General features: G+C 31.2%; 1 protein-coding gene and 1 long non-coding RNA gene across 3 annotated transcripts in view; both read right to left on the minus strand.

Moving 5' to 3' along the window:
• The window catches only part of LOC143072767 (DNA mismatch repair protein Msh3-like), a 33,521-nt gene that overhangs the window by 5,403 nt on the left and 7,939 nt on the right, over positions 1 to 20,179 (minus strand). For both annotated transcript variants that reach the window (XM_076247860.1, XM_076247859.1), the window contains exons 9-17: positions 8,181 to 8,375; positions 6,797 to 6,932; positions 6,047 to 6,234; positions 5,410 to 5,578; positions 4,445 to 4,509; positions 4,027 to 4,143; positions 3,245 to 3,352; positions 2,527 to 2,641; positions 1,170 to 1,327 (exon numbers count right to left, since the gene is read on the minus strand). In XM_076247860.1, the coding sequence (XP_076103975.1) occupies positions 1,170 to 1,327; positions 2,527 to 2,641; positions 3,245 to 3,352; positions 4,027 to 4,143; positions 4,445 to 4,509; positions 5,410 to 5,578; positions 6,047 to 6,234; positions 6,797 to 6,932; positions 8,181 to 8,375 (1,251 nt within the window). The remainder of the gene's footprint in view (positions 1 to 1,169; positions 1,328 to 2,526; positions 2,642 to 3,244; positions 3,353 to 4,026; positions 4,144 to 4,444; positions 4,510 to 5,409; positions 5,579 to 6,046; positions 6,235 to 6,796; positions 6,933 to 8,180; positions 8,376 to 20,179) is intronic.
• Positions 10,013 to 20,105, minus strand: LOC143072768 (uncharacterized). Its single transcript, XR_012977297.1, has 3 exons — positions 19,751 to 20,105; positions 16,562 to 16,624; positions 10,013 to 10,430 (listed from the first exon to the last, which is right to left on the minus strand). It is a non-coding gene; the product is annotated as an uncharacterized LOC143072768 (long non-coding RNA).

The following is a 20,179-nucleotide window of genomic DNA, read 5'->3' on the forward strand; positions in this document are numbered from 1 at the left end:
CTCAACAGAAAAGAAACATATTTTAATATGGACAAATTGACAAACATATACACATTGAACACTAGTACTGTTTGTAAAAGTCAACTTTTTAAAAGTAACTTTCTAAATTATGTTTGAAACTTTTGAAAATGCATTTATTTAATAATTTGCTTGTTTGCTTTTTTTTATATTTATTATTTTACACAATATACTTTCAAGTATCCAAATAATTGTTTTGTACACTACTTTGTAATGTTTTTCACTGAAAACGTAACATTGAGGTGTATTTTCCGGAATTTCCCGAGTGTCAGCGGAATGCCATGCGATAATGTTACGGAAAGGCATGTGATAACAATCGAAGCATGGGATAAACTTTTCATATCACCCCACTAAGTACCAATTCGAAAAATATGGAATGAAAGTTAATTAATGCTATTATCATTCAGTAAAAATCATATGTTATTAAGTCTAAATATATAATAATCATGGATATTGTTGATTCATTAATATTTATTGTACATGTATATCAATTTTCATGGATTTTTCCTAACCTCTGTATACTGTAACTTATTTTTGGGATCAGTCCTGTCTATCAACTCCACATCCATTCAATTTCATTTATTTCACTAACTTTGAAAAGATTCAACAAGATTGACATATTCACAACATTTTTTTTTTATTTTTCAAAGTTGTAAAACTGAAGGCTTGCAAAAACTAGTTAGTTTACAGTTTACAATCCCAGTTTCGATGGTAAAGATAAATCTTCCTAAACTTACCTGTGTGAATATTTTGTAGATATTTATAGATTATCGTTGGTTATCTCAACGAGATTGATTTTCTAGTTTGAGTCGGTCCAGCGAAAGTGAGAAAAGCAATCATAATCTGTTTATCGCTATTTTACCTATGAAAAAGTTGTTCATTTCCTTGACAACGGCACAAGTTCCCTTAGTTTGTAGCTAAATTTTCATATCACTGGACTCCATTTTCATATCACTTGACTCCACTGAGAAAGGAAATTGTCAGCCAACTACATCAAAGAAAAATTTCGTAAAATAGCGATAAAATGACTAATAGGATATTTTCTGACTCATAAGGATAGGTATAACAGCTACTTGATTCATAACTTAGTTATGAATTATCAATCAGAATGATATTTTACATTTTACCTGATATAAATAGCATTTTCCTACCTGGTGTAAACAGCATCCACTATTCCCATTTCTGCTGATTCAGCAGGAACATAAGATCCAATCTGTGTTAGGATAGTTATTAGAGCTACTTGTTTTATATAGGAACTCTTTCCTCCCATATTTGGACCTGTAATTATCATTACCTTAGTCTCATTGGTCTGAAACAAAAAACATAACACTGATTATATGAATATCTTAAGTTTATCAATGAGACAGGGACAAAAAACAAAATTAATCTGTTAAGCTAAATCCTGGCCAAAAATACTGTATACCAACTTATATTCATAGAGTGGGGTGCGAATATTCCCCGGGGACACAATTTCGCCGTTTTATAATTTTGAGGTGTAAATACTTCAAAAGATGGCTGAAATGGAAGAAATATGTCGGTAACTTTAATTTTTTTTAACAAATATGATTATTATTTAAACTACGACAAAATTGCGGCGCTTACCGCCAAGGACCGAAAAACGGACAACGATTTTCGGCCAATTTCCTGAATGAAAAACACGATTTCAAATAAGTATTACTTAGTAAATATTTGACTGATTGCCCTAATTTTCAGTTCTGTACACCTTTAAAATGTCTGCTATTGCCATCTATAATGAAATTGATTTGAAAAGTATTGTTTAAAGCTGCAGTAATTTGGGTTTAAATGGATGTATAAAAACGGCGAATATGTGTCCCCCCATCAACAAAACATCAGGCAATTCCAAACACCCTTTAATCTAACTTTTCGGATGATTATTTTCAAACATACGCATTTTCAAGCTTAAGAATATTTTGCATTTGAAGTTGTCTTCATATAGATATATCAGTATACTTCAAAAATATATAGACCTGAACATAAAATGTAGAAAACATGGAAAGATATGGCGAAAATGAGCACCCAACTCTAGATACTTTATTCTGCATTTAGCCCATTCTAGCTTACTTTGAGTCAGTTTGTCAATGAACAAAGGTCAATGATTTACTCTGATAATATATGATTTTTTTAAAGATAGAAAATGGCCATCTATAAAACAACCAAAACCTTCATTTAATAGTTTACCCCTTTAGACCAAGTTAAACAGCCATATTTTCAAATTGTAAAGCTTGGCAGGTCATTTCTTCTAAAAATTTGAAATGTTAACATAACATACTTGCTTTTTATCGATATGTAGTAAGTTCATCTAGTTTATGTTTTCACTTGGTGTGGGTTTTTTTTTTATTGTCTTCAATCAAACATTTTTGGTTATACAGCTACGTAATCTTATCAATCATCCAAGACAGTAAAGTCAAGAAAACCTGCATTCTAACTTTTATTTTTTTCTGGAATTTAAAGAACTTTATCTTATGCACATAATGTAGATATACTTACTGATATATTTGTATCATTTGGAACAAACTGTTGACTTCCTTGTAAGATCTGTTGTATCACTGGATGTTGTCCTTGTTCAATGTTTATACACACTTTATTCTCATTTACTTTTGGCCTACAATTTACAAAATTTTTACTGTAGAAAATCACATGTTCTCAGATAAAAACAAGAGTTTTTTTATGTTCCAGTATTCTACCAAAAAGTGTCATATAGCATCATGGTTAACAGGGAACTTTGAAATACCATCTTGTTTGTAGAAACGAAAGTATTGTATCTGTAACACAATCTATAAGAAATTCATTTCAAACAGAATCAAAGAACATAGGATCTCATTGCTATTGTGTTAAAAGTCCCCAAGAAAAACGCTGTAACATGCCAGAGATTTAAAAGGAATGGATTTTTTGCATACCTTCTGTTTGTTTTTTTTATTTTTAGCCATTGCGTTTATTTTCTATCAATGAGTTTGACTGTCCCTCTGGTATGTATTTTCCATTCCTCTTTTCTAAAGGTATAAGCTTGTGACATTTGATTATCCTTTCCTTCTTCTACCTAACTGCTTACTTATAGATTAAACACCACATATATACCTTCAAAAAATATTCACTTAAGACTTTCACCAGGAAATGTTGACTGTTGAAACTATTTTTTAATTTTGTAAATTAGATTTTTTTAAATAAATTCACAATGTACAGACAGTATTGAATATATGTCCCATACCTACAATACCCATGTAACCTAGCCACTAAGGATAAGGAAAACAAACAGTCTAATGTAGCTATGTGATGAACTGCTTTCCTGTACTTCTGGTAATCATCTTCAAACCAACTGGAAAATAATAAGCCTGTTAATCAGCAAAACCATGCTCTATAATAGTAAAATCTATAATGTAAGAGGTCAATAAATGAAAATCCCAATTACCCCTCCCTTTCCATGTATCTGATAATTTGAAGACCAACCAAAATGTATCTGACCAAAAAAAACTCCATGTGGCTAATAATTTGAAGTCTCCCAAAAACGTATCTGACCAAAAAAGCATCCATGTATCTGAAAATTTGAAATCCCCCTCAAATGTACTTGAACAAAAAAATCCTCCATGTATCTGATAATTTGAAGACCCTGCAAAATTTATTTGACAAATCATACTATCTTTCAACTGTGTTTTTCAGTGTAGAGATGTAGTGCTATTAACATCTGTAAGATGTCATGAGTAATATTCAAGCTACGTAGAGTACCAGATTGGTTAGTTAACAAGGTTCAAATGAGTTTGTATGGGTTTTACTAATTGTTGAAGGTCACACAGTGACCTAAAGTGGCTTTTACATCATTTTATCTGTGGTGGAGAGTTCTTATAGCTTGCTTATGTAACATGCATTTTGCTCACTGTTAGAGGCAGTACCTTCTATGTTATTTAGTCTGGTTGAAAGATGTCTCATTGGCAATCATACCACATCTTCTTATTAAGTGTATTACTATGCAAGTATGTCTAAAAACAACTTTACCCAAGGAACTGTAACCAAGCCTCATCACAATCTTTCTTCAACTGTTCTCTTAGTTGATTTAGTTTCTTGTAAGTGGCTTGTATAAATGGAGGGTGAAATCTACTAACTGCCTTTGTACTGCAAAGAAATGATTTTTACATTTTTAGCAACTAGGCAAGACTCCATAGGTAGTTTATAGTCCTTACATATCCCCTTATAGTAATGCAGTATACATCCTACATGCCTAATATATTACAATTTTTCCCACAATTTAGAACATCCTTAAAAGAGTTATGGCTTCCAGGATTGAAAAGATGACTTTTAAACATAATAAAAACTTGTGTGAATGCCCTACATTGCCATATGTTTAGACTTAAGTATAAAGGTAAACTACATTTAATACTTTAAATACAGAGAAAAATTACTTAAGGCAAATTACCTGCTTATCTTCAGCCAATCAGTGGGTACAACATGTGACACTTTGTTTTTTACTTCAATTAAGTACTATAAAATAAATAAGTGATAAAATAATAGGTGTTTAATTTTCAAATACTTTAAAATGTCCATATCAAACATACACAATACATATACAATATTAGGTCAATGTCAGGAAAATATAAACTTTTTTGTATGAGGCTGAGAAACTGTGGAAGGACAAGCTTCTACCGAGCCCTTCAATACAAGAGAGTTTATATTTATATGACATTGACCTAATATTTTTTTTATACTGCAACTTAAATTAATACATTGATAGCTTATAAAATCGTAACATTATTTACATCCCTTAATGGACCCCTGATTGTTAAGAAATTGTTCTATGATGAAATTGACATTATACAAAAAATAGCTATGTTAGTTATGTTAATATATTTAGGAAATAAACACAACTAGCTGCAGTATAAATAGCTGTAGTCAATAATAGGGTAATATATTTACAAACAGATAAGAATAGTTCAAATCTAACAAAAATACAAATCCTATTATATATGTTGTTTTTTTGTTGTATTTTTAAATATTTCACAGAATATGCAGCTGAAACTTAACTTCAAAAACTTTATATGCTGATAATTCATGGTTTCTATACATATTCTTTATCAATTTAGGAAATTCATATGGTGAAATTTACTGTCTGTTTTATGCTTAAACTGCAAAGGAAAGCCTTCATAAAATAGCATAGTCGTGCTGTTGTTTATAAGAGGTGTCCTTCAGTGGCGGATCCAGAAATTTTCATAAGTGGGGGCCCACTGACTGACCTAAGAGGTGGCCCGCTCCAGTCATGCTTCAATGATTCCCTATATAAGCAACCAAATTTTTTCCCAAAAAAGGGGGGGGCGGGCCCCCTGGGGCCCCCCCCCCCCCCCTAAATCCGCCTCTGTCCTTTATAGCCAAGTTGTTAACACTTACTTCAGTACCTAATACAGTAGTGAAATCTAGAGCAGGCTGTTTTAATATCAACCTGACAGTTCGTCTGTGATCTAACATTTCCTTCTCTACATCCTTTATCTCTTGTTTCCTCCTCTGGACAGTAGGAAATAGGCTTTCATCTGAGAACAGATTAGTTTTCTCTTTATCCCTGTGTGATAAATACAATTGCATTCTAAAATTACAGAATTACAGAACAGATTTTTATAGCACCATATTTCAAAAGTTGCAAATTTCCTGATTTTTAATAAGCATCATTTGGACTAAGATTAAATATTTTTAATAAAGTGGTAAGTCAGACAATATTTTGAATTTTACGAACAGAAAAGAAACCCAGTCAAACAAACTACAATATTCTGACATTTGCCATATACTATGTCAAAGACAAACAATATTCATTGCATAAAGGCATTTGACTGGCCTTTAGTTTTTTGTAGCTATAATGCAGTTTATATCATAAAATTTACATGAATTCACATGAATTCCATCTGGTCAAATACAATATAATTTCAACATTCGATCTTTTGAAGAGACAGAACAATATTTATACACAATAGTATATTATTTTTGTATTATAATTCATTTATCATATATCACATAACAAAAACATTATACAAACCTGACATTATTTTCATGTAAACTATTTAATAAAGATTTCACATCTTCCAATAACTGTGGAATATCATTGAGTATATCATTAAGTATTTCTGATGAGAGAGAACCATCTAACTGCTTAGATATTAACTGGACATCTTCACTCCATTTTATTAGAGACTTACATACGAAGAAAAATTCAAGTACACTACACTGAAATATTAAAAAAATATCTTACATTTGCGGAAAAATAAATATCAATCAAAATTTGTTCTTTATAAGGAAATTGCAGTAAAAAGACATGCATTTTATTTTTATTCATGTTACATAAAGCTGTTAATTTAGGCCACGCAAATTTTATGATTTGTCTCCTTTATTTTATACAGATCAAATCTTCAATGTTAACTGTTGACACAGAAATATGTCTCTCTACTTTTTACTTTTGATAGAACAGGCATATAAAAATTCAAATGATGCAATTCAAAAGGTTAAACTTTTTATGTGTAAACTATGCAAACAGTTCTCAACATTTTTTTACACATTCTAAAGTCTTAATTCATTTTTTTTTCTTCCTTTCAAGAATGATCCCATTTTATTTTTCTAATCTTCAACAATTAATCCACTGCTATTTGAGGAATATGTGTATGAGGGCTTGACAACACTTTAAAACAACCATAATCTTTCTTTTTATTTGCAAAACAATTGTAGTTGTTTTAACCCCTATTTCCCACAGCAAAAATATCATGTAGTGGTAAACCCTTTTCTCTAAATGCACCTTTTTGTAATATACTGAACTGATTCCCTTTTCTAAGTCAGGCGTCTGTGACAATGAACCTCTGAGGTTAGCTAGAACCTGTGCATTTTTGCCCCTTAGTAACTCATGTATTGCTTCTTGTCTATCTAAAATATGTCTGAAATCAATAAATTTAGATTATTATTAATGATTGAGGTCACAGAATATAATTTGGTTGCCTTAAAAAATATCAATCCATTAATCAAGTTTTAAAGCATCAATATTGGTTAAAAAAATGGACTTAGGGACAACATCAAAAGATCAATGTATGATAAAAAAAACTTAAATCAAATTGTTTGGGGGTGGGGGGTTGAAATTGCTTCAAGTTTTGTTTATCCAAAATCAATTTTACATATATCCATACTGGTCAATCAATTTTTCCCAAGTTGAGAGGGGGTGGGGGTCAGTGAAAAAACTATGTGAATTAAGTTTTTTATCCTACATTGAACTTTTGATGTTGTCCCTTAACCTTTACCATGCGGTGACCGTCATATGACGGGCGAACCCAGACCACCGTTATTTGGCTCCAATGGCGTTCCATACTTTTAGAAGTCCACTTTATGATACTTATTTTAAAAGTTATGCATGTTCCGTCAACCTGAGGCTATCCATATTCATGTTTCTCACGTATAACTTACATTTTGAGCACAAATACGGACTTGGAAAATTGAAATCGGCTGAAACTCGGTTTTCTTGAGGGGTGGGCTTCACATCTGTGTCTTAGACAGGAAGTTCAGAGGCATAAAACTTGCAAAAATAGTGCAAACCCACAGCCATATAGCTACTGATCGTTATTATTATTGAAATACGCAAAGGAAACGACTACTTCCGGTTTTGGGTCCATTTGAAGTCAAAAATCACAAAAAATCGTGAAATTCAGTATTTTTGGTCCAAATGACCTTCTGTAGACTGCTGAACCAAGATAAGATTCCCTCCCACCTAAGAACTGTTGGGTCAATTTGTTATCTAGGGTCCACTCTACATGTAGGATACAGCTGGATACCTTTATCAGCATCCCTGGGTCTTCTGGGTTAAGAGAAAGGACGAAAAATTGTCAAAATTGACGCTTTTTGCACCTGATGACCAACTTTGGGGCAAAATAAACGAAAGTTATACATTTTCTGAAAACAATTCAGCATGGTAAGGGTTAATACTTGGGTAAAATATTGTCCTTACTAAACATACTCCTTTTACTATAAATGCAATTTGAGGGATCAAATAATGTCTTAAATCTTACTTCCACCTTTCTCTCACAGAAAAGTATAATATGTGTAGAGTAAAAATGAAATTCAGGCAAATTTAGGCATAGAAAGTATTGAGAATATAATTTTATAAAATATATTTGCCTCAGTATAATGGTACTCACTTTGCTGAAAGCAATGGCTTTTTCAACCATGACTTTAACATTCTACCTCCAAATCTAGTAACAGTCTGATTAACAGCCCAAAATAATGAACCCTTCTCCTTTCCATCAGTAAGATTTTGAAACACTTCTAAATTTCTGAGTACACTAGTTTGTAGCTGCATGTAGAGTGATTTTGTAGAAAACTGACAAAAATTCCTAAAAAATAAATAAAATTTATCATACTATTATGAAATTATAATCCAAAATGGCTACATAGGCCCCTGATCTCTTTTCAGGCATACATTGTAGTTTAAGTGTAGTCAATGTAAATCAATCTAAATGGTTCAGATATGTACAAGTGTAAAAAAAAGCAAAGTTCAACAGAATACATGGAATTAAAATGAAAATATAGGTATTTTTAAAGAAAAGTGAGAAAAAAAACACTATTCCATGAAGATACAGAACAAGATATTCTATTTTTTTTTTTTAATTATATAACTACTGCTTTATTGGAAATATTCCAACAACTGACCATGCCTATGGAATTTTAAAATGACTAGGGTTAACTTATACTGTAGATATGTAAATATGAAAATCTGTGTTTCTTATACCCCAAAATCAGGAAGATAACATGCATTAAGTATGTCGGTTATTAAAAATATTTTTTTATATCTGGTCAATACAAATTTTGTCTAATCACTTATGTGGTCAAAGTATGCACCTGCAGATAGTCCAGTTAACAGAGATATCCTGCAAAATGTTGTGAAAACATATAGAAATTAGAGAATAACCAGAAATCAAATTTTAAATATTTTACAAAATAATCTTTCAAGAAGAATTATGGGTATACATGTATATATAAACTAGTGTGAAGAAAAGGTACTGGACAGTTGTGGCAATTTCTCATTCAATACTTTTCAGAAAATGGATGCTTCTTCAATGTTTTTAAACTTGTTCTCAACTTCTCATGATATTATAGCAGTTAGGTGATTGATTTATGTTTTATTTAGCTATTTTGGAATGTTTTTCTCTGATTCAAATTCTTTGCATTTTTTTTAAAAGTTACACAATTGCTTAAAATTCCTTTTTAGGAAATGTCTCCTACCTAAAAAAAAATATGTGTGTTTACTGACACATGCTGAAAAAAAATATTAGATAGGTAGGGATTTTTGTTTTGTTTTTTTTATTCCCATTGAGTCTATGGGAGCAACATTGTGAGTTTAACAGTGCTTAATCAAAAATGGTAAAAAAACTTTTTAGGGACCGTAGTAGAAACAGAAGGGGTAGAAACAACAAAAACAAAAAGAATGATAAACCCGAAGGAAATATTGAACAGTATTTTAATGGACAATCATCTGAAAATACTGATACACCTAAAGTTAAAAACACAGGCAAGAGAAATGCAACAACCCCGACAGAAGATAAACATAAAGAAGCTGGACTTATACAAAAGACTAAAACTTAAGTCCAGAAACGATAAAGTTATGTAATACCAAAAGATCAAAATAAATAATCATGATTAGCAATTGTAAATATTTGTATATAATTATTTTAGATAGCTTATTTTTATCACAAGTAAAAAATGAAAAAAAAAATGAGTGTGATGTAATAAATGATTACATACATTCAGGGATGAATATTCATGAAACTAGAAAATATGAAATAGTTAAATGTAACACAAGATACAAAAAGAATGAATTTGTATATAAATCGCCTCACATTGAGTCATGTATGAATAATAACAGCAATTATAATACAGAATATTTATTTGATATAATTCAAGACATTAGAATTCAGAAATGTAAATATAAATACAAGTCCAAAACAGTATATTCATATCTATTATTTATTGTCATATTCATCAGACTTAAAGTTCTGATATCACACATTTTGTGCAACCTATTTATAGAACATTACATGTTCAAATGCTTGATTACACATAGGACATTCTCTTTATATTGTTTAATTAAAGATGTCCATTTGTCAATAACTATGTCTCACTTATCAGCTACGCAAAGGGATTTTCCGTTGATAACTAATTTGTTGAAAATACATTCCAATTCTAAAAATAGAATAATCTCGACGATTGCTAAGTACATTCCAGGTGATATTATTATCTTTCACTATTCACATAATACATCCAGTTTCTTTCAAATTAAATCCACTTATGGTATATTCTATAAACACAGCTACAAGCAGTTCGATTCCACGATATTCGATCACTGTTTTTATTCATCCCAAGCCTTTATCAGTGTCAAGGTCGTTAGGCCACTGAAAAAAGAAAACAAGACGTGCTATTTATTGAACCAAGAAAATATGTTTCCAAAAAATGTATTATTAAAATGCATCACTAATCAAAAGAATGAAATGAATATATCATACCTAAAGGAATATAAGCAGACAATTTTATATTGCTTAATATTACTTGTCAAATTTAGTACATGTTTACACAAAAGATACTGCTCATTTTATATAGAAGATATTAATTCATGTTCTAAAATACATGTATGTATAGAACAAATACTTTATATAGATTTGAGTTTATTTGATATATATATATGCATCTGTATTGTCATATAGGAATTTATTAGCTTGAATATGTTAACATGCCAGTATTTTAAACACATACCAATTTTAATAAGAAAATTATGACAAAAAAAATACATATTTGCTCCTTAAATTGTCAGGGTCTTGGTGCAAAAGAGAAAAGACAAAGATTATATATGTGGATGAAGTATCAAAAATGTAACATATTGTTTGTACAGGAAAGTCATTTTACAGACAAATTGAAAGTAAATTTAGAATATGAATTTAAAGGTCAACAATATCACAGCTTTGGAACCTCACAATCAAAAGGAGTCTCAATCTTCATAAATAATGAGATAGATTGTAAATTTATAGATAAATTTCAAGATGAGGAAGGCAGGTTAATCCTTTTAAATATTGAAATTGAAGACAGTATATATACCTTGGTAAATATTTATGCACCAAACATACCCCAAAAAAGAAATGTCTTCTTTAAAAAAGTTAAAGATGTTATAACTAAAAATAGCTTAGGAATGGTCATTATAGGAGGAGACATGAATGACACCTTAACTAATATAGACAACAAGCATAATATGTCAAAAAAGTCCTTTAAAGAAAAAAAAGCTATACCCAGCTTAAAATCTTTAATAAAAACGCATAAGTTAAGTGATATATGGCGAGAAATACATGGTAAAAAAATACAATTTACTTGGAGAAGGAAAAATAACATCAATGAAGCATCAAGAATTGATTTCTTTTTAACTTGTCCTGAAATACGAACTCAAATAGAATCAACAGACATAAGACCAGCCATTATAACCCATACAGATCATCAAGCAATATCTCTTATGATAAACTGTAGATCACAACAACTAGAGGCTCTAAAGAGCCTGTGTCGCTCACCTTGGTCTTGTACATATTAAACAATGGACACGGATAAATTCATGACATAATTGTGTTTTGGTGATAGTGATGTGTTTGTAGATCTTACTTTACTGAACATTCTTGTTGCTACAATTATCTCTATCTATAATGAACTTGGCCCAGTAATTACAGTGGAAAATATTTTCTAAAAATTTACAAAAATTTATGAAAAATGTTAAAAATTAACTATGAAGGGCAATAACTCCTTAAGGGGTCAATTGACTATTTTGGTCATGTAAACTTATTTGTAGATCTTATTTTGCTGAACGTTATTGCTGTATACAGTTTATCTCTATCTATAATAATATTCAAGATAATAACAAAAAACGGCAAAATTTCCTTAAAATTACCAATTCAGGACAGTAACCTAACAACGGGTTATCCGATCCATGTGAAAACATCAGGGCAGATAGATCTTGACCTGATAAACAATTAAACCCTGTCAGATTTTCTCTTAATGCTTCGGTTTTTGAGTTATAAGCCAAAAACTGCATTTTACCCCTATATTCTATTATTAGCCGTGGCAAACATTTTGGTTGATTGGCCAGGTCACGTCACACATTTTTTAAACAAGTTACCCCAAAGATGACTGTGGTCAAGTTTAGTTTAATTTGACCCAGTAGTTTCAGAGAAGAAGATTTTTGTAAAAGATAACTAAGATTTACGAAAAAATGGTTAAAATTGACTATAAAGGGCAATAACTCCTTCAGGGGTCAACTGACCATTTTGGTCATGCTGACTTATTTGTAAATCTTACTTTGCTAAACATTAATGCTGTTTACAGTTTATCTCTATCTATAATAATATTCAAGATAATAACCAATAACAGCAAAATTTCCTTAAAATTACCAATTCAGGGGCAGCAACCCAACAACAGGTTGTCCGATTCATCTGAAAATTTCAGGACAGATAGATCTTGACCTGATAAACACTTTTACCGCATGTCAGATTTGCTCTAAATGCTTTGGTTTTTGAGTTATAAGCCAAAAACTGCATTTTACCCCTATGTTCTATTTTTAGCCATGGCGGCCATCTTGGTTGGTTGACCAGGTCACGCCACACATTTTTTAAACTAGATATCCCAAATATGATTGTGGCCAAGTTTGGATTAATTTGGCCCAGTAGTTTCAGAGGAGAAGATTTTTGTAAAAGATTACTAAGATTTAGGAATCAAAGCGCTGTAAGCGCTGAAGGCAGTTAACCAAAAACCAAAGCAACCGTAATTATGAAAACTGTGGCAATGTTGCCTCAACATTAAACATTCATATATAGTACATTCATGTTTATCTAATGATTTATTTATTAAGGCAAATAATTTATATGTTATCAAGGTTTCAAAAGCAATGCATATATCAATGTATATTTTTTTATGGTGAGTCTGCAGTGTTACAAGTTCCCAATGATTGCAGTTGTTCTACTTGGTAGTTAACCTTGGTTTTATTTGACTGCTAGAAGTTCAATTTGACTTAGTATGAACATGTAATAGTAGGAATGGACTGGTTTCCCTGGAAAGAAAACTGAGTTTGTGTTCTATAGTACAAAAGTTATGAGACACGAATCAGACAAATGTTCACTACAACAGGGATCAAAGGTGAGGTCTGACTGACCTGCCCATAGTAAATGTAAATGATTTGTTATTTTGTCCCATACATATGAATATATATAATTTAGGGGTGGGGATCTCAACGGTTTTCAAGTTCTCAAACAGGTAGGGGTAGGCAGAGGATTTAGGGGCAGAGGATTTAGGGGGGCAGGCCCCCCCCCCCTTTTGGGAAAAAAATTGGTTGCTTATATAGGGAATCACTGAAGCGTGACTGGAGCGGGCCCCACTTAGGTCGGCCAGTGGGCCCCACTTATGAAGATTTCTGGATCCGCCACTGGGGTAGGGTGACCCTAGGGACTTCCCCTACATTTCATTTTATTTGTTATATTGTCCCATACATGAATATATATGGTTTGGGGTGGGGACTCATTGGTTTCCAAGTTCTCAAACAGGAGGGGTAGGGTGACCCCAGGGACTCCCCCTATATTTCATTTAATTAGTTAAATTGGCCCATAAATATATATTGTTTTGGTGTGGGGATCTCGACCGTTTCCAAGTTCTCAAACAAGATGGTTGGGGTGACCACAGGGACTTCCCCTATATTTCATTTGATTTGTTATATTGTCCCATACATGAGTATTAATGGTTTAGGGGTAAGAATCTTGACCATTTCCAAGATCTCAAACAGGAGGATGAACAGTGACCTCAGGGACTCCCCCTATCTTTCATTTGAATTGTTATATTGTCCCGTACATGAATATATATGGTTAAAGGGTGGCGATCTCAATGGGTTTCAAATTCTCAAACAGGAGGGGGTGGGGTGACCCAAGGGACTCCCCCTATATTTCATATGATTTGATATATTGTCCAATACATGAATATATATGGTTTAGGAGTGGGGATCTCGACCATTTTTAAATTCTAAAACAGGAGGGGTGGGGCGACTCTTCCTATATTTCATTTGATTTTTCATATTGTCACAAACATGAATATATATGTTTAAGGGGTGTGGATCTCGACCGTTTCAAAGTTCTCAAACAGGAGGGGGTGGGGTAACTCCAGGGACTCCCCCTATATTTTATTTTTAATTTATTATATTATCCTATACTTGAATATATACACTAATACAGGGGCTGATTCAGACAGGGAGAGGGTTGCGGGCTTGCACACCCCTTAATAAATTTGCAAAGCATGTGTTGTTCTCAGCTTAATAAAGAATATTCCGATAATTTTACCTCAATTTTTTTTTAGCCTCGCTCTGCTCGGCAAAAATTTAAATTTGACCCTCCTAACCTTAAATCCTGGATCTGCCCCTCATATGGTTTAGGGGTGAGGAGCTCGACTGTTTCCAAATTATCAAACAGGAGGGGTAGAGTGGCCCAAAGAATGCCACCTATATATCATATGATTTACTTACATTAAGGTATATATAATATAGTTGCATTTTTGTGAAAATAAAGAAAGAAACTTTCAGCTACTTTAATTGACCCTTCAAAATTGAGAAAAACAAATAACCCTTCGAAATTGCAAAAATATGTTTACACCACTTTAAAAGCATCTCACATGCATTATCATCATTTATCATTTATAAAGAAAATTAAGACTGTGACCATGAACATGTATATTGTTAGATATACTGTTCCCAGCTGTCACTTTGTATTGGATTTTATAAATTAAAATTTGTCAAAAAGTAATTTTGAGTTTCTGAATAAAACATTTTCCTGCTTTTTCTTTCTTTTACATATATCTTTTGGTTTACAATTCTAGTGTTTATATTCATTTACCATGCATAGATGTATTTTTTCACCTGCTTGGATTTATTTTGTAAATGATCGCCAAACCCGGAATTACCCTTATCCGCTTCCTGAATCGGATCCGATGTTATAAAATTTTGTCTTCACGGCCGCCATTGTTATGTGTTTACAATGTTGTTTTTGTCAATCAGATACGATTTTACTCGAATTTATGCAATATTTGTCGGCGATTTTCTGTATAAAGCTAGCGGTTGAACAAAACGAACAAGGCTGTCGTGACTAATAATGATAAAGATAAGTTTTTAGCTCGTTTAATTGGAGACTTTGGTGAACATGGTGAAAAGGTTTGCAAAGTAATTTCTTATTTTCTTTCAAGTGGAAGGTGACTACGTCGGGCGTAGCTAGAAACCAACTATCCTATTCGAAATTCCGCTTGCAAAAGTGAAGGTCGCGGACCTCGGACCACCGCTAATTTGCACACCTGCCTCCAAATTGAAAAGCTACGAAAATATCTTATTCTTTAATTTGAAATTGCCGCCAACAGCATGAACAGTTGAACTTATTATATAATAGACTACTGACGTAGTTGTACTACGTATTGATGACAAACAATATTCCTACGACTTTTGTCATTTGGGAAATCTAAACAACTTGTCTTAAGAGATTTTCGGCGATTAAATATTTCATACAATTGTTCTTTGACACCTTAGCTAAAAGCACAAGTCATAATGAACTACACAAGGATTCTTAATAAGCACTACTTCCTATGTGTAACTTTAAAACTTTTGGATAAATCGACGATCATTTAAGGTTTTTCTAGTCATATTTTTTGTAATCCAGAATAAAAAGTATTAAAAAAGTGTTCAATTAGTTATATATAACATAGTAGCGAGCTAGATAATAACAATGGCAAGTATTTCAGCATTTATTGGGTAGAACACAAATCTAGGGTGCTCGCATAATGCAGCTTAACTGCATAAAAATGGTTAAAAATTGACTATAAAGGGCAATAACTCCTAAAGGGGTCAACTGACCATTTTGGTCATGTTGACTTATTTGTAAATCTTACTTTGCTGAACATTATTGCAGTTTACAGTTTATCTCTATCTATAATAATATTCAAGATAATAGCCAAAAACAGCAAAAATTACCTAAAATTACCAGTTCAGGGGCAGCAACCCAATAACGGGTTGTCCGATTCATCTGACAATTTGAGGGCAGATAGATCTTGACCTGATAAACAATTTTACCCTATGTCAGATTTGCTCTAAATGCTTTGGTTTTTGAGTTATAAGCCAAAAACTGCATTTTACCCCTATGTTCTATTTTTAGCCATGGCGGCCATCTTGGTTGGTTGGCGGGGTCACGCCACACCTTTTTTAAACTAGATACCCCAATGATGATTGTGGCCAAGTTTGGTTTAATTTGGTCCAGTAGTTTCAGAGGAGAAGATTTTTGTAAAAGTTAACGACGACGGACGACGACGACGGACGACGGACGCCAAGTGATGGGAAAAGCTCACTTGGCCCTTCGGGCCAGGTGAGCTAAAAAGGAAAAGGATATTTTAAAATAAATAATAGTGTTTTAGAAAATAATGAATATCAAAACATAATTAAAAAACTTATAAAACAGTATGAATGTAAAGTACTACTTACCAACGACGTTGGGCTTCAATGGGATCTCTTTAAAACAGAGGTGCGAGACTATACTATAGCATTCTGTAAAAGGAAAGCACAAAACAATGTAAAAGAAATAAACATTTTAGAAAATAAACTTAAAAAATTAAATGAATGTATAAATTTGAAGTGCCAAGAAGATGTTATTGCCTATTTCAATGATGAAATCAATAAATTAGAAAACAAACTTAGTAATTTATATGAAGCGAAAACTAAAGGGGCACAAATTAGATCTAGAATTAAGTGGGTGGAAGAAGGGGGAAAAAATACAAAATTCTTTTTAGGATTAGAAAAATCTAGGCAAACAAAAAAAACAATAACAGCCCTTAAAGATAAAGATGGGGAGATACACAGAGATCCTACAAAAATATTGCAACTTGAAAGAGAATTTTATCAAGATATAGACAAAAGTTCAAACCCTAACATAACTTATATTAAAGATTACATTATGAATACAGAAATTGATCATAAATTAACCAATAAAGAAAGTGAAAGTATGGAAGGTCTATTAAGTATCCAGGAATGCACAGAATCTCTATTTAAAATGAAACTCAATAAAGCCCCAGGCATTGATGGTTTAAGTGTAGAGTTTTACAAGATATTTTGGGAAGATCTGAAAGATTTTGCTGTTAATACATTCAATTTTTCATATGAAAAAGGAGAGTTAACTAATTTACAAAAAATAGGAGTTATTTCCCTCCTACATCAAAAAAATGACCCACTATCTTTAGATAACTATAGGCCAATAACATTATTAAATGTAGATACAAAGATTGTAGCTCAGTCATTAGCACAAAGAATTAGTAAAATATTACCACAAATTATTCATGGGGATCAAAATGGGTATGTAAAAAATAGATATATTGGATATAACATTAGACAAATTCAAGATATCATTGATTTTGCAGAAAAATTCAACATAGAGGGAGCTCTTCTTTTCTTAGATTTCTCTAAAGCTTTTGATTCTTTAGAGTGGGATTTCATGTTTTTAGCTTTAAAAAAATTTGGATTCAAAAGTTCAATGTTGAAATGGATTAAAGTTCTATATACTGATATTAAAAGCTCAGTTATAAACAATGGTTGGATTTCAAAACCTATAAGCATTTTTCGTGGGATTAGGCAAGGGTGCCCATGCAGTGCGATAATTTTTGTAATTGCTGTTGAAATTTTAGCATGTAGGATCAGACAAGATCATGACCTCAAAGGCTTTGAAATTAAACTTGATGGCAAAACTCACACATTAAAAATTAGTCAACTAGCAGATGATACCACTCTTTTTCTTAGAACAAAACAAGACATTTCAAAAGCACTTAATATGATTGAAACATTTGGAACATTGTCAGGTTTGAAATTAAACAGAGCTAAAACTGAGGGTGTTTGGCTTGGGAAGCAAAAAAACTGCAAAGATAAACATGAAAATATTAACTGGACAAATATACCTGTAAAAAGCCTAGGTATATATTTTGGTCATAATAAAAAAGAGTGTCAAAGATTAAATGCTGAAAAACTTTTAGAAAAATCAGCAAAAATTATTCTTAATTGGAAAAAGAGAAACTTAACCATGATAGGAAGGATAACAGTTACTAAATCATTAATTATTCCTAATATTACATTTTTAGCATCTGTCTCAACCATAGATAAAAGAGTATTTAAACCAGTTTAAAAAAATGATATATGAATTTTTATGGAATAACAAAACAGAAAAAGTTAAACGCTCCGTACTAAGTTACGACAAATTAAACGGGGGATTAAAAATGATTAATTTAGAGAAATACATAGAAACAATAAAAATAGGTTGGATTAAAAGATTAAATGCAAAGCAATTCTTAAACTGGACGGTAATACCAAAATTTTATTTAAACAAATTTGGAAATAATCTTCTTATATTGCAAATGAATCTGGATAGTATAAATTCAATACCAGATATAAAAAAGATACCAGAGTTTTATCTTGATATAATCAAAGTTTGGATCAAGAACAAAAATAATAATAATAAATACCCAAAAATCTACAGACTAATCCGCCAACAAGTTATTTGGGGAAATCAGTGGATAAAATTTCAAGAAAAAACATTATTATTCCAAAACTGGATAGATAGCAATATAATATACATAAATGATATCATAGATGAATCTGGAAATATAACAGAAAGATTTATTAGACAAAAGCTTAATAAAAAGACAAACTGGATTACTGAATTTTTAAAATTAAAAAAAGCTATACCAAAAGAATGGGTTAAAATATTAGCTGAAAAATGTTCAAGAACAACTAATGTACTAACAGATAATGTTGTGTATATTTATGACAAAGATAACTTTAAACAAAATATAAATAAATTAGAAACAAGTAAAATTTACAAAATACTATTAGAACAAGATAAAGAAATACCAATTGGCTTTTACAAATGGAAGAGACTACTAAATTTTGAAAACATAGAAAATAAAGCTCAAAACATACTTAAATTTGTTCATAATTATTTAAAAGAAAATAAATTAAAAATGTTCAGATGGAAACTATTACATTTTATTCTTCCAAACAAAGTTTTATTAAAACAATGGAAAATATGCCAAAACTCAGACTGTAATCACTGTAATATTACAGAAGATTATGAACACTTTTTTATTACATGCCACTTTCTTGATAAATTTTGGAAAGACATATTTAATCTGTTAGAAAAAGTTAAACTTGGAAAACACATTTTAACACTAAAAAATTTGATTTGGGGTTACAAAATAAATGATATAGAATATTATGATATTAATTTTTTTCTTACAGTTATTATATTTTCAATTCACAAAATACACTATTTGTCAGAGTTTAGAACAAAGAAGATAAATGTATTTTCTGTTTTTAAAACTGAGTTTAGAAATAGGCTCGTTCTACAAAACAATTTTTTTAACCATGAAAGAAAAGGAATATTAGGAAAATTATTTAAGTGTATTTGAATTGTTTGAACTGATAACATGGTTGGTAAAGTTATCATTGTGTATTAATTAATTTATTATCTAATTTTGTATTTATTTATGATGCTTGATAGACATTAATTACAATATTTATATTATAATCTGGTACGAGGCATTATACATTACAAAAAAAACCCCAAAAAACAGCATAGTTGTTCTTTGATTACCGTACGACTATTATTCTTTCAAATTATAGCTGTCTTACCTGAATAATGATGTAGATCAAAGATAATTACAATCTTTTTCGATATTGATTGAAAAAACCGTTATCCGGAAACACATGGAAACTGATAGAAGTCATCCCAAACTCGGATGAACTATGAAAATTTTCCGAAAATAAGACTAGATAATATAAATACTTTAATATAATTAGAATAGCATTATTTATCTATATTGATGTAATATTTATAATATTTTGTAAACGACTAACAATATGCAGTTTATCTACCTGAAGAATCCCTGAACTTCTGGTACTAATGAAACAGGGACCTTCACTGAGATAGCTGTGTCAGTGGAGTAATTGTTAACAGCGAGCAATACTGTTGTTGACTAAAAAAAAAAAAAAAAAAAAAAAAAAAAACTTTTTGTGGTTGGGGATAAAAAGTAGGGAAGCTAGAGGTAGAGTAAACTCACA

The sequence above is a fragment of the Mytilus galloprovincialis genome, chromosome 4, assembly GCF_965363235.1.
Source record: "Mytilus galloprovincialis chromosome 4, xbMytGall1.hap1.1, whole genome shotgun sequence".
NCBI classification, from domain to species: Eukaryota; Metazoa; Mollusca; class Bivalvia; order Mytilida; family Mytilidae; genus Mytilus; species Mytilus galloprovincialis.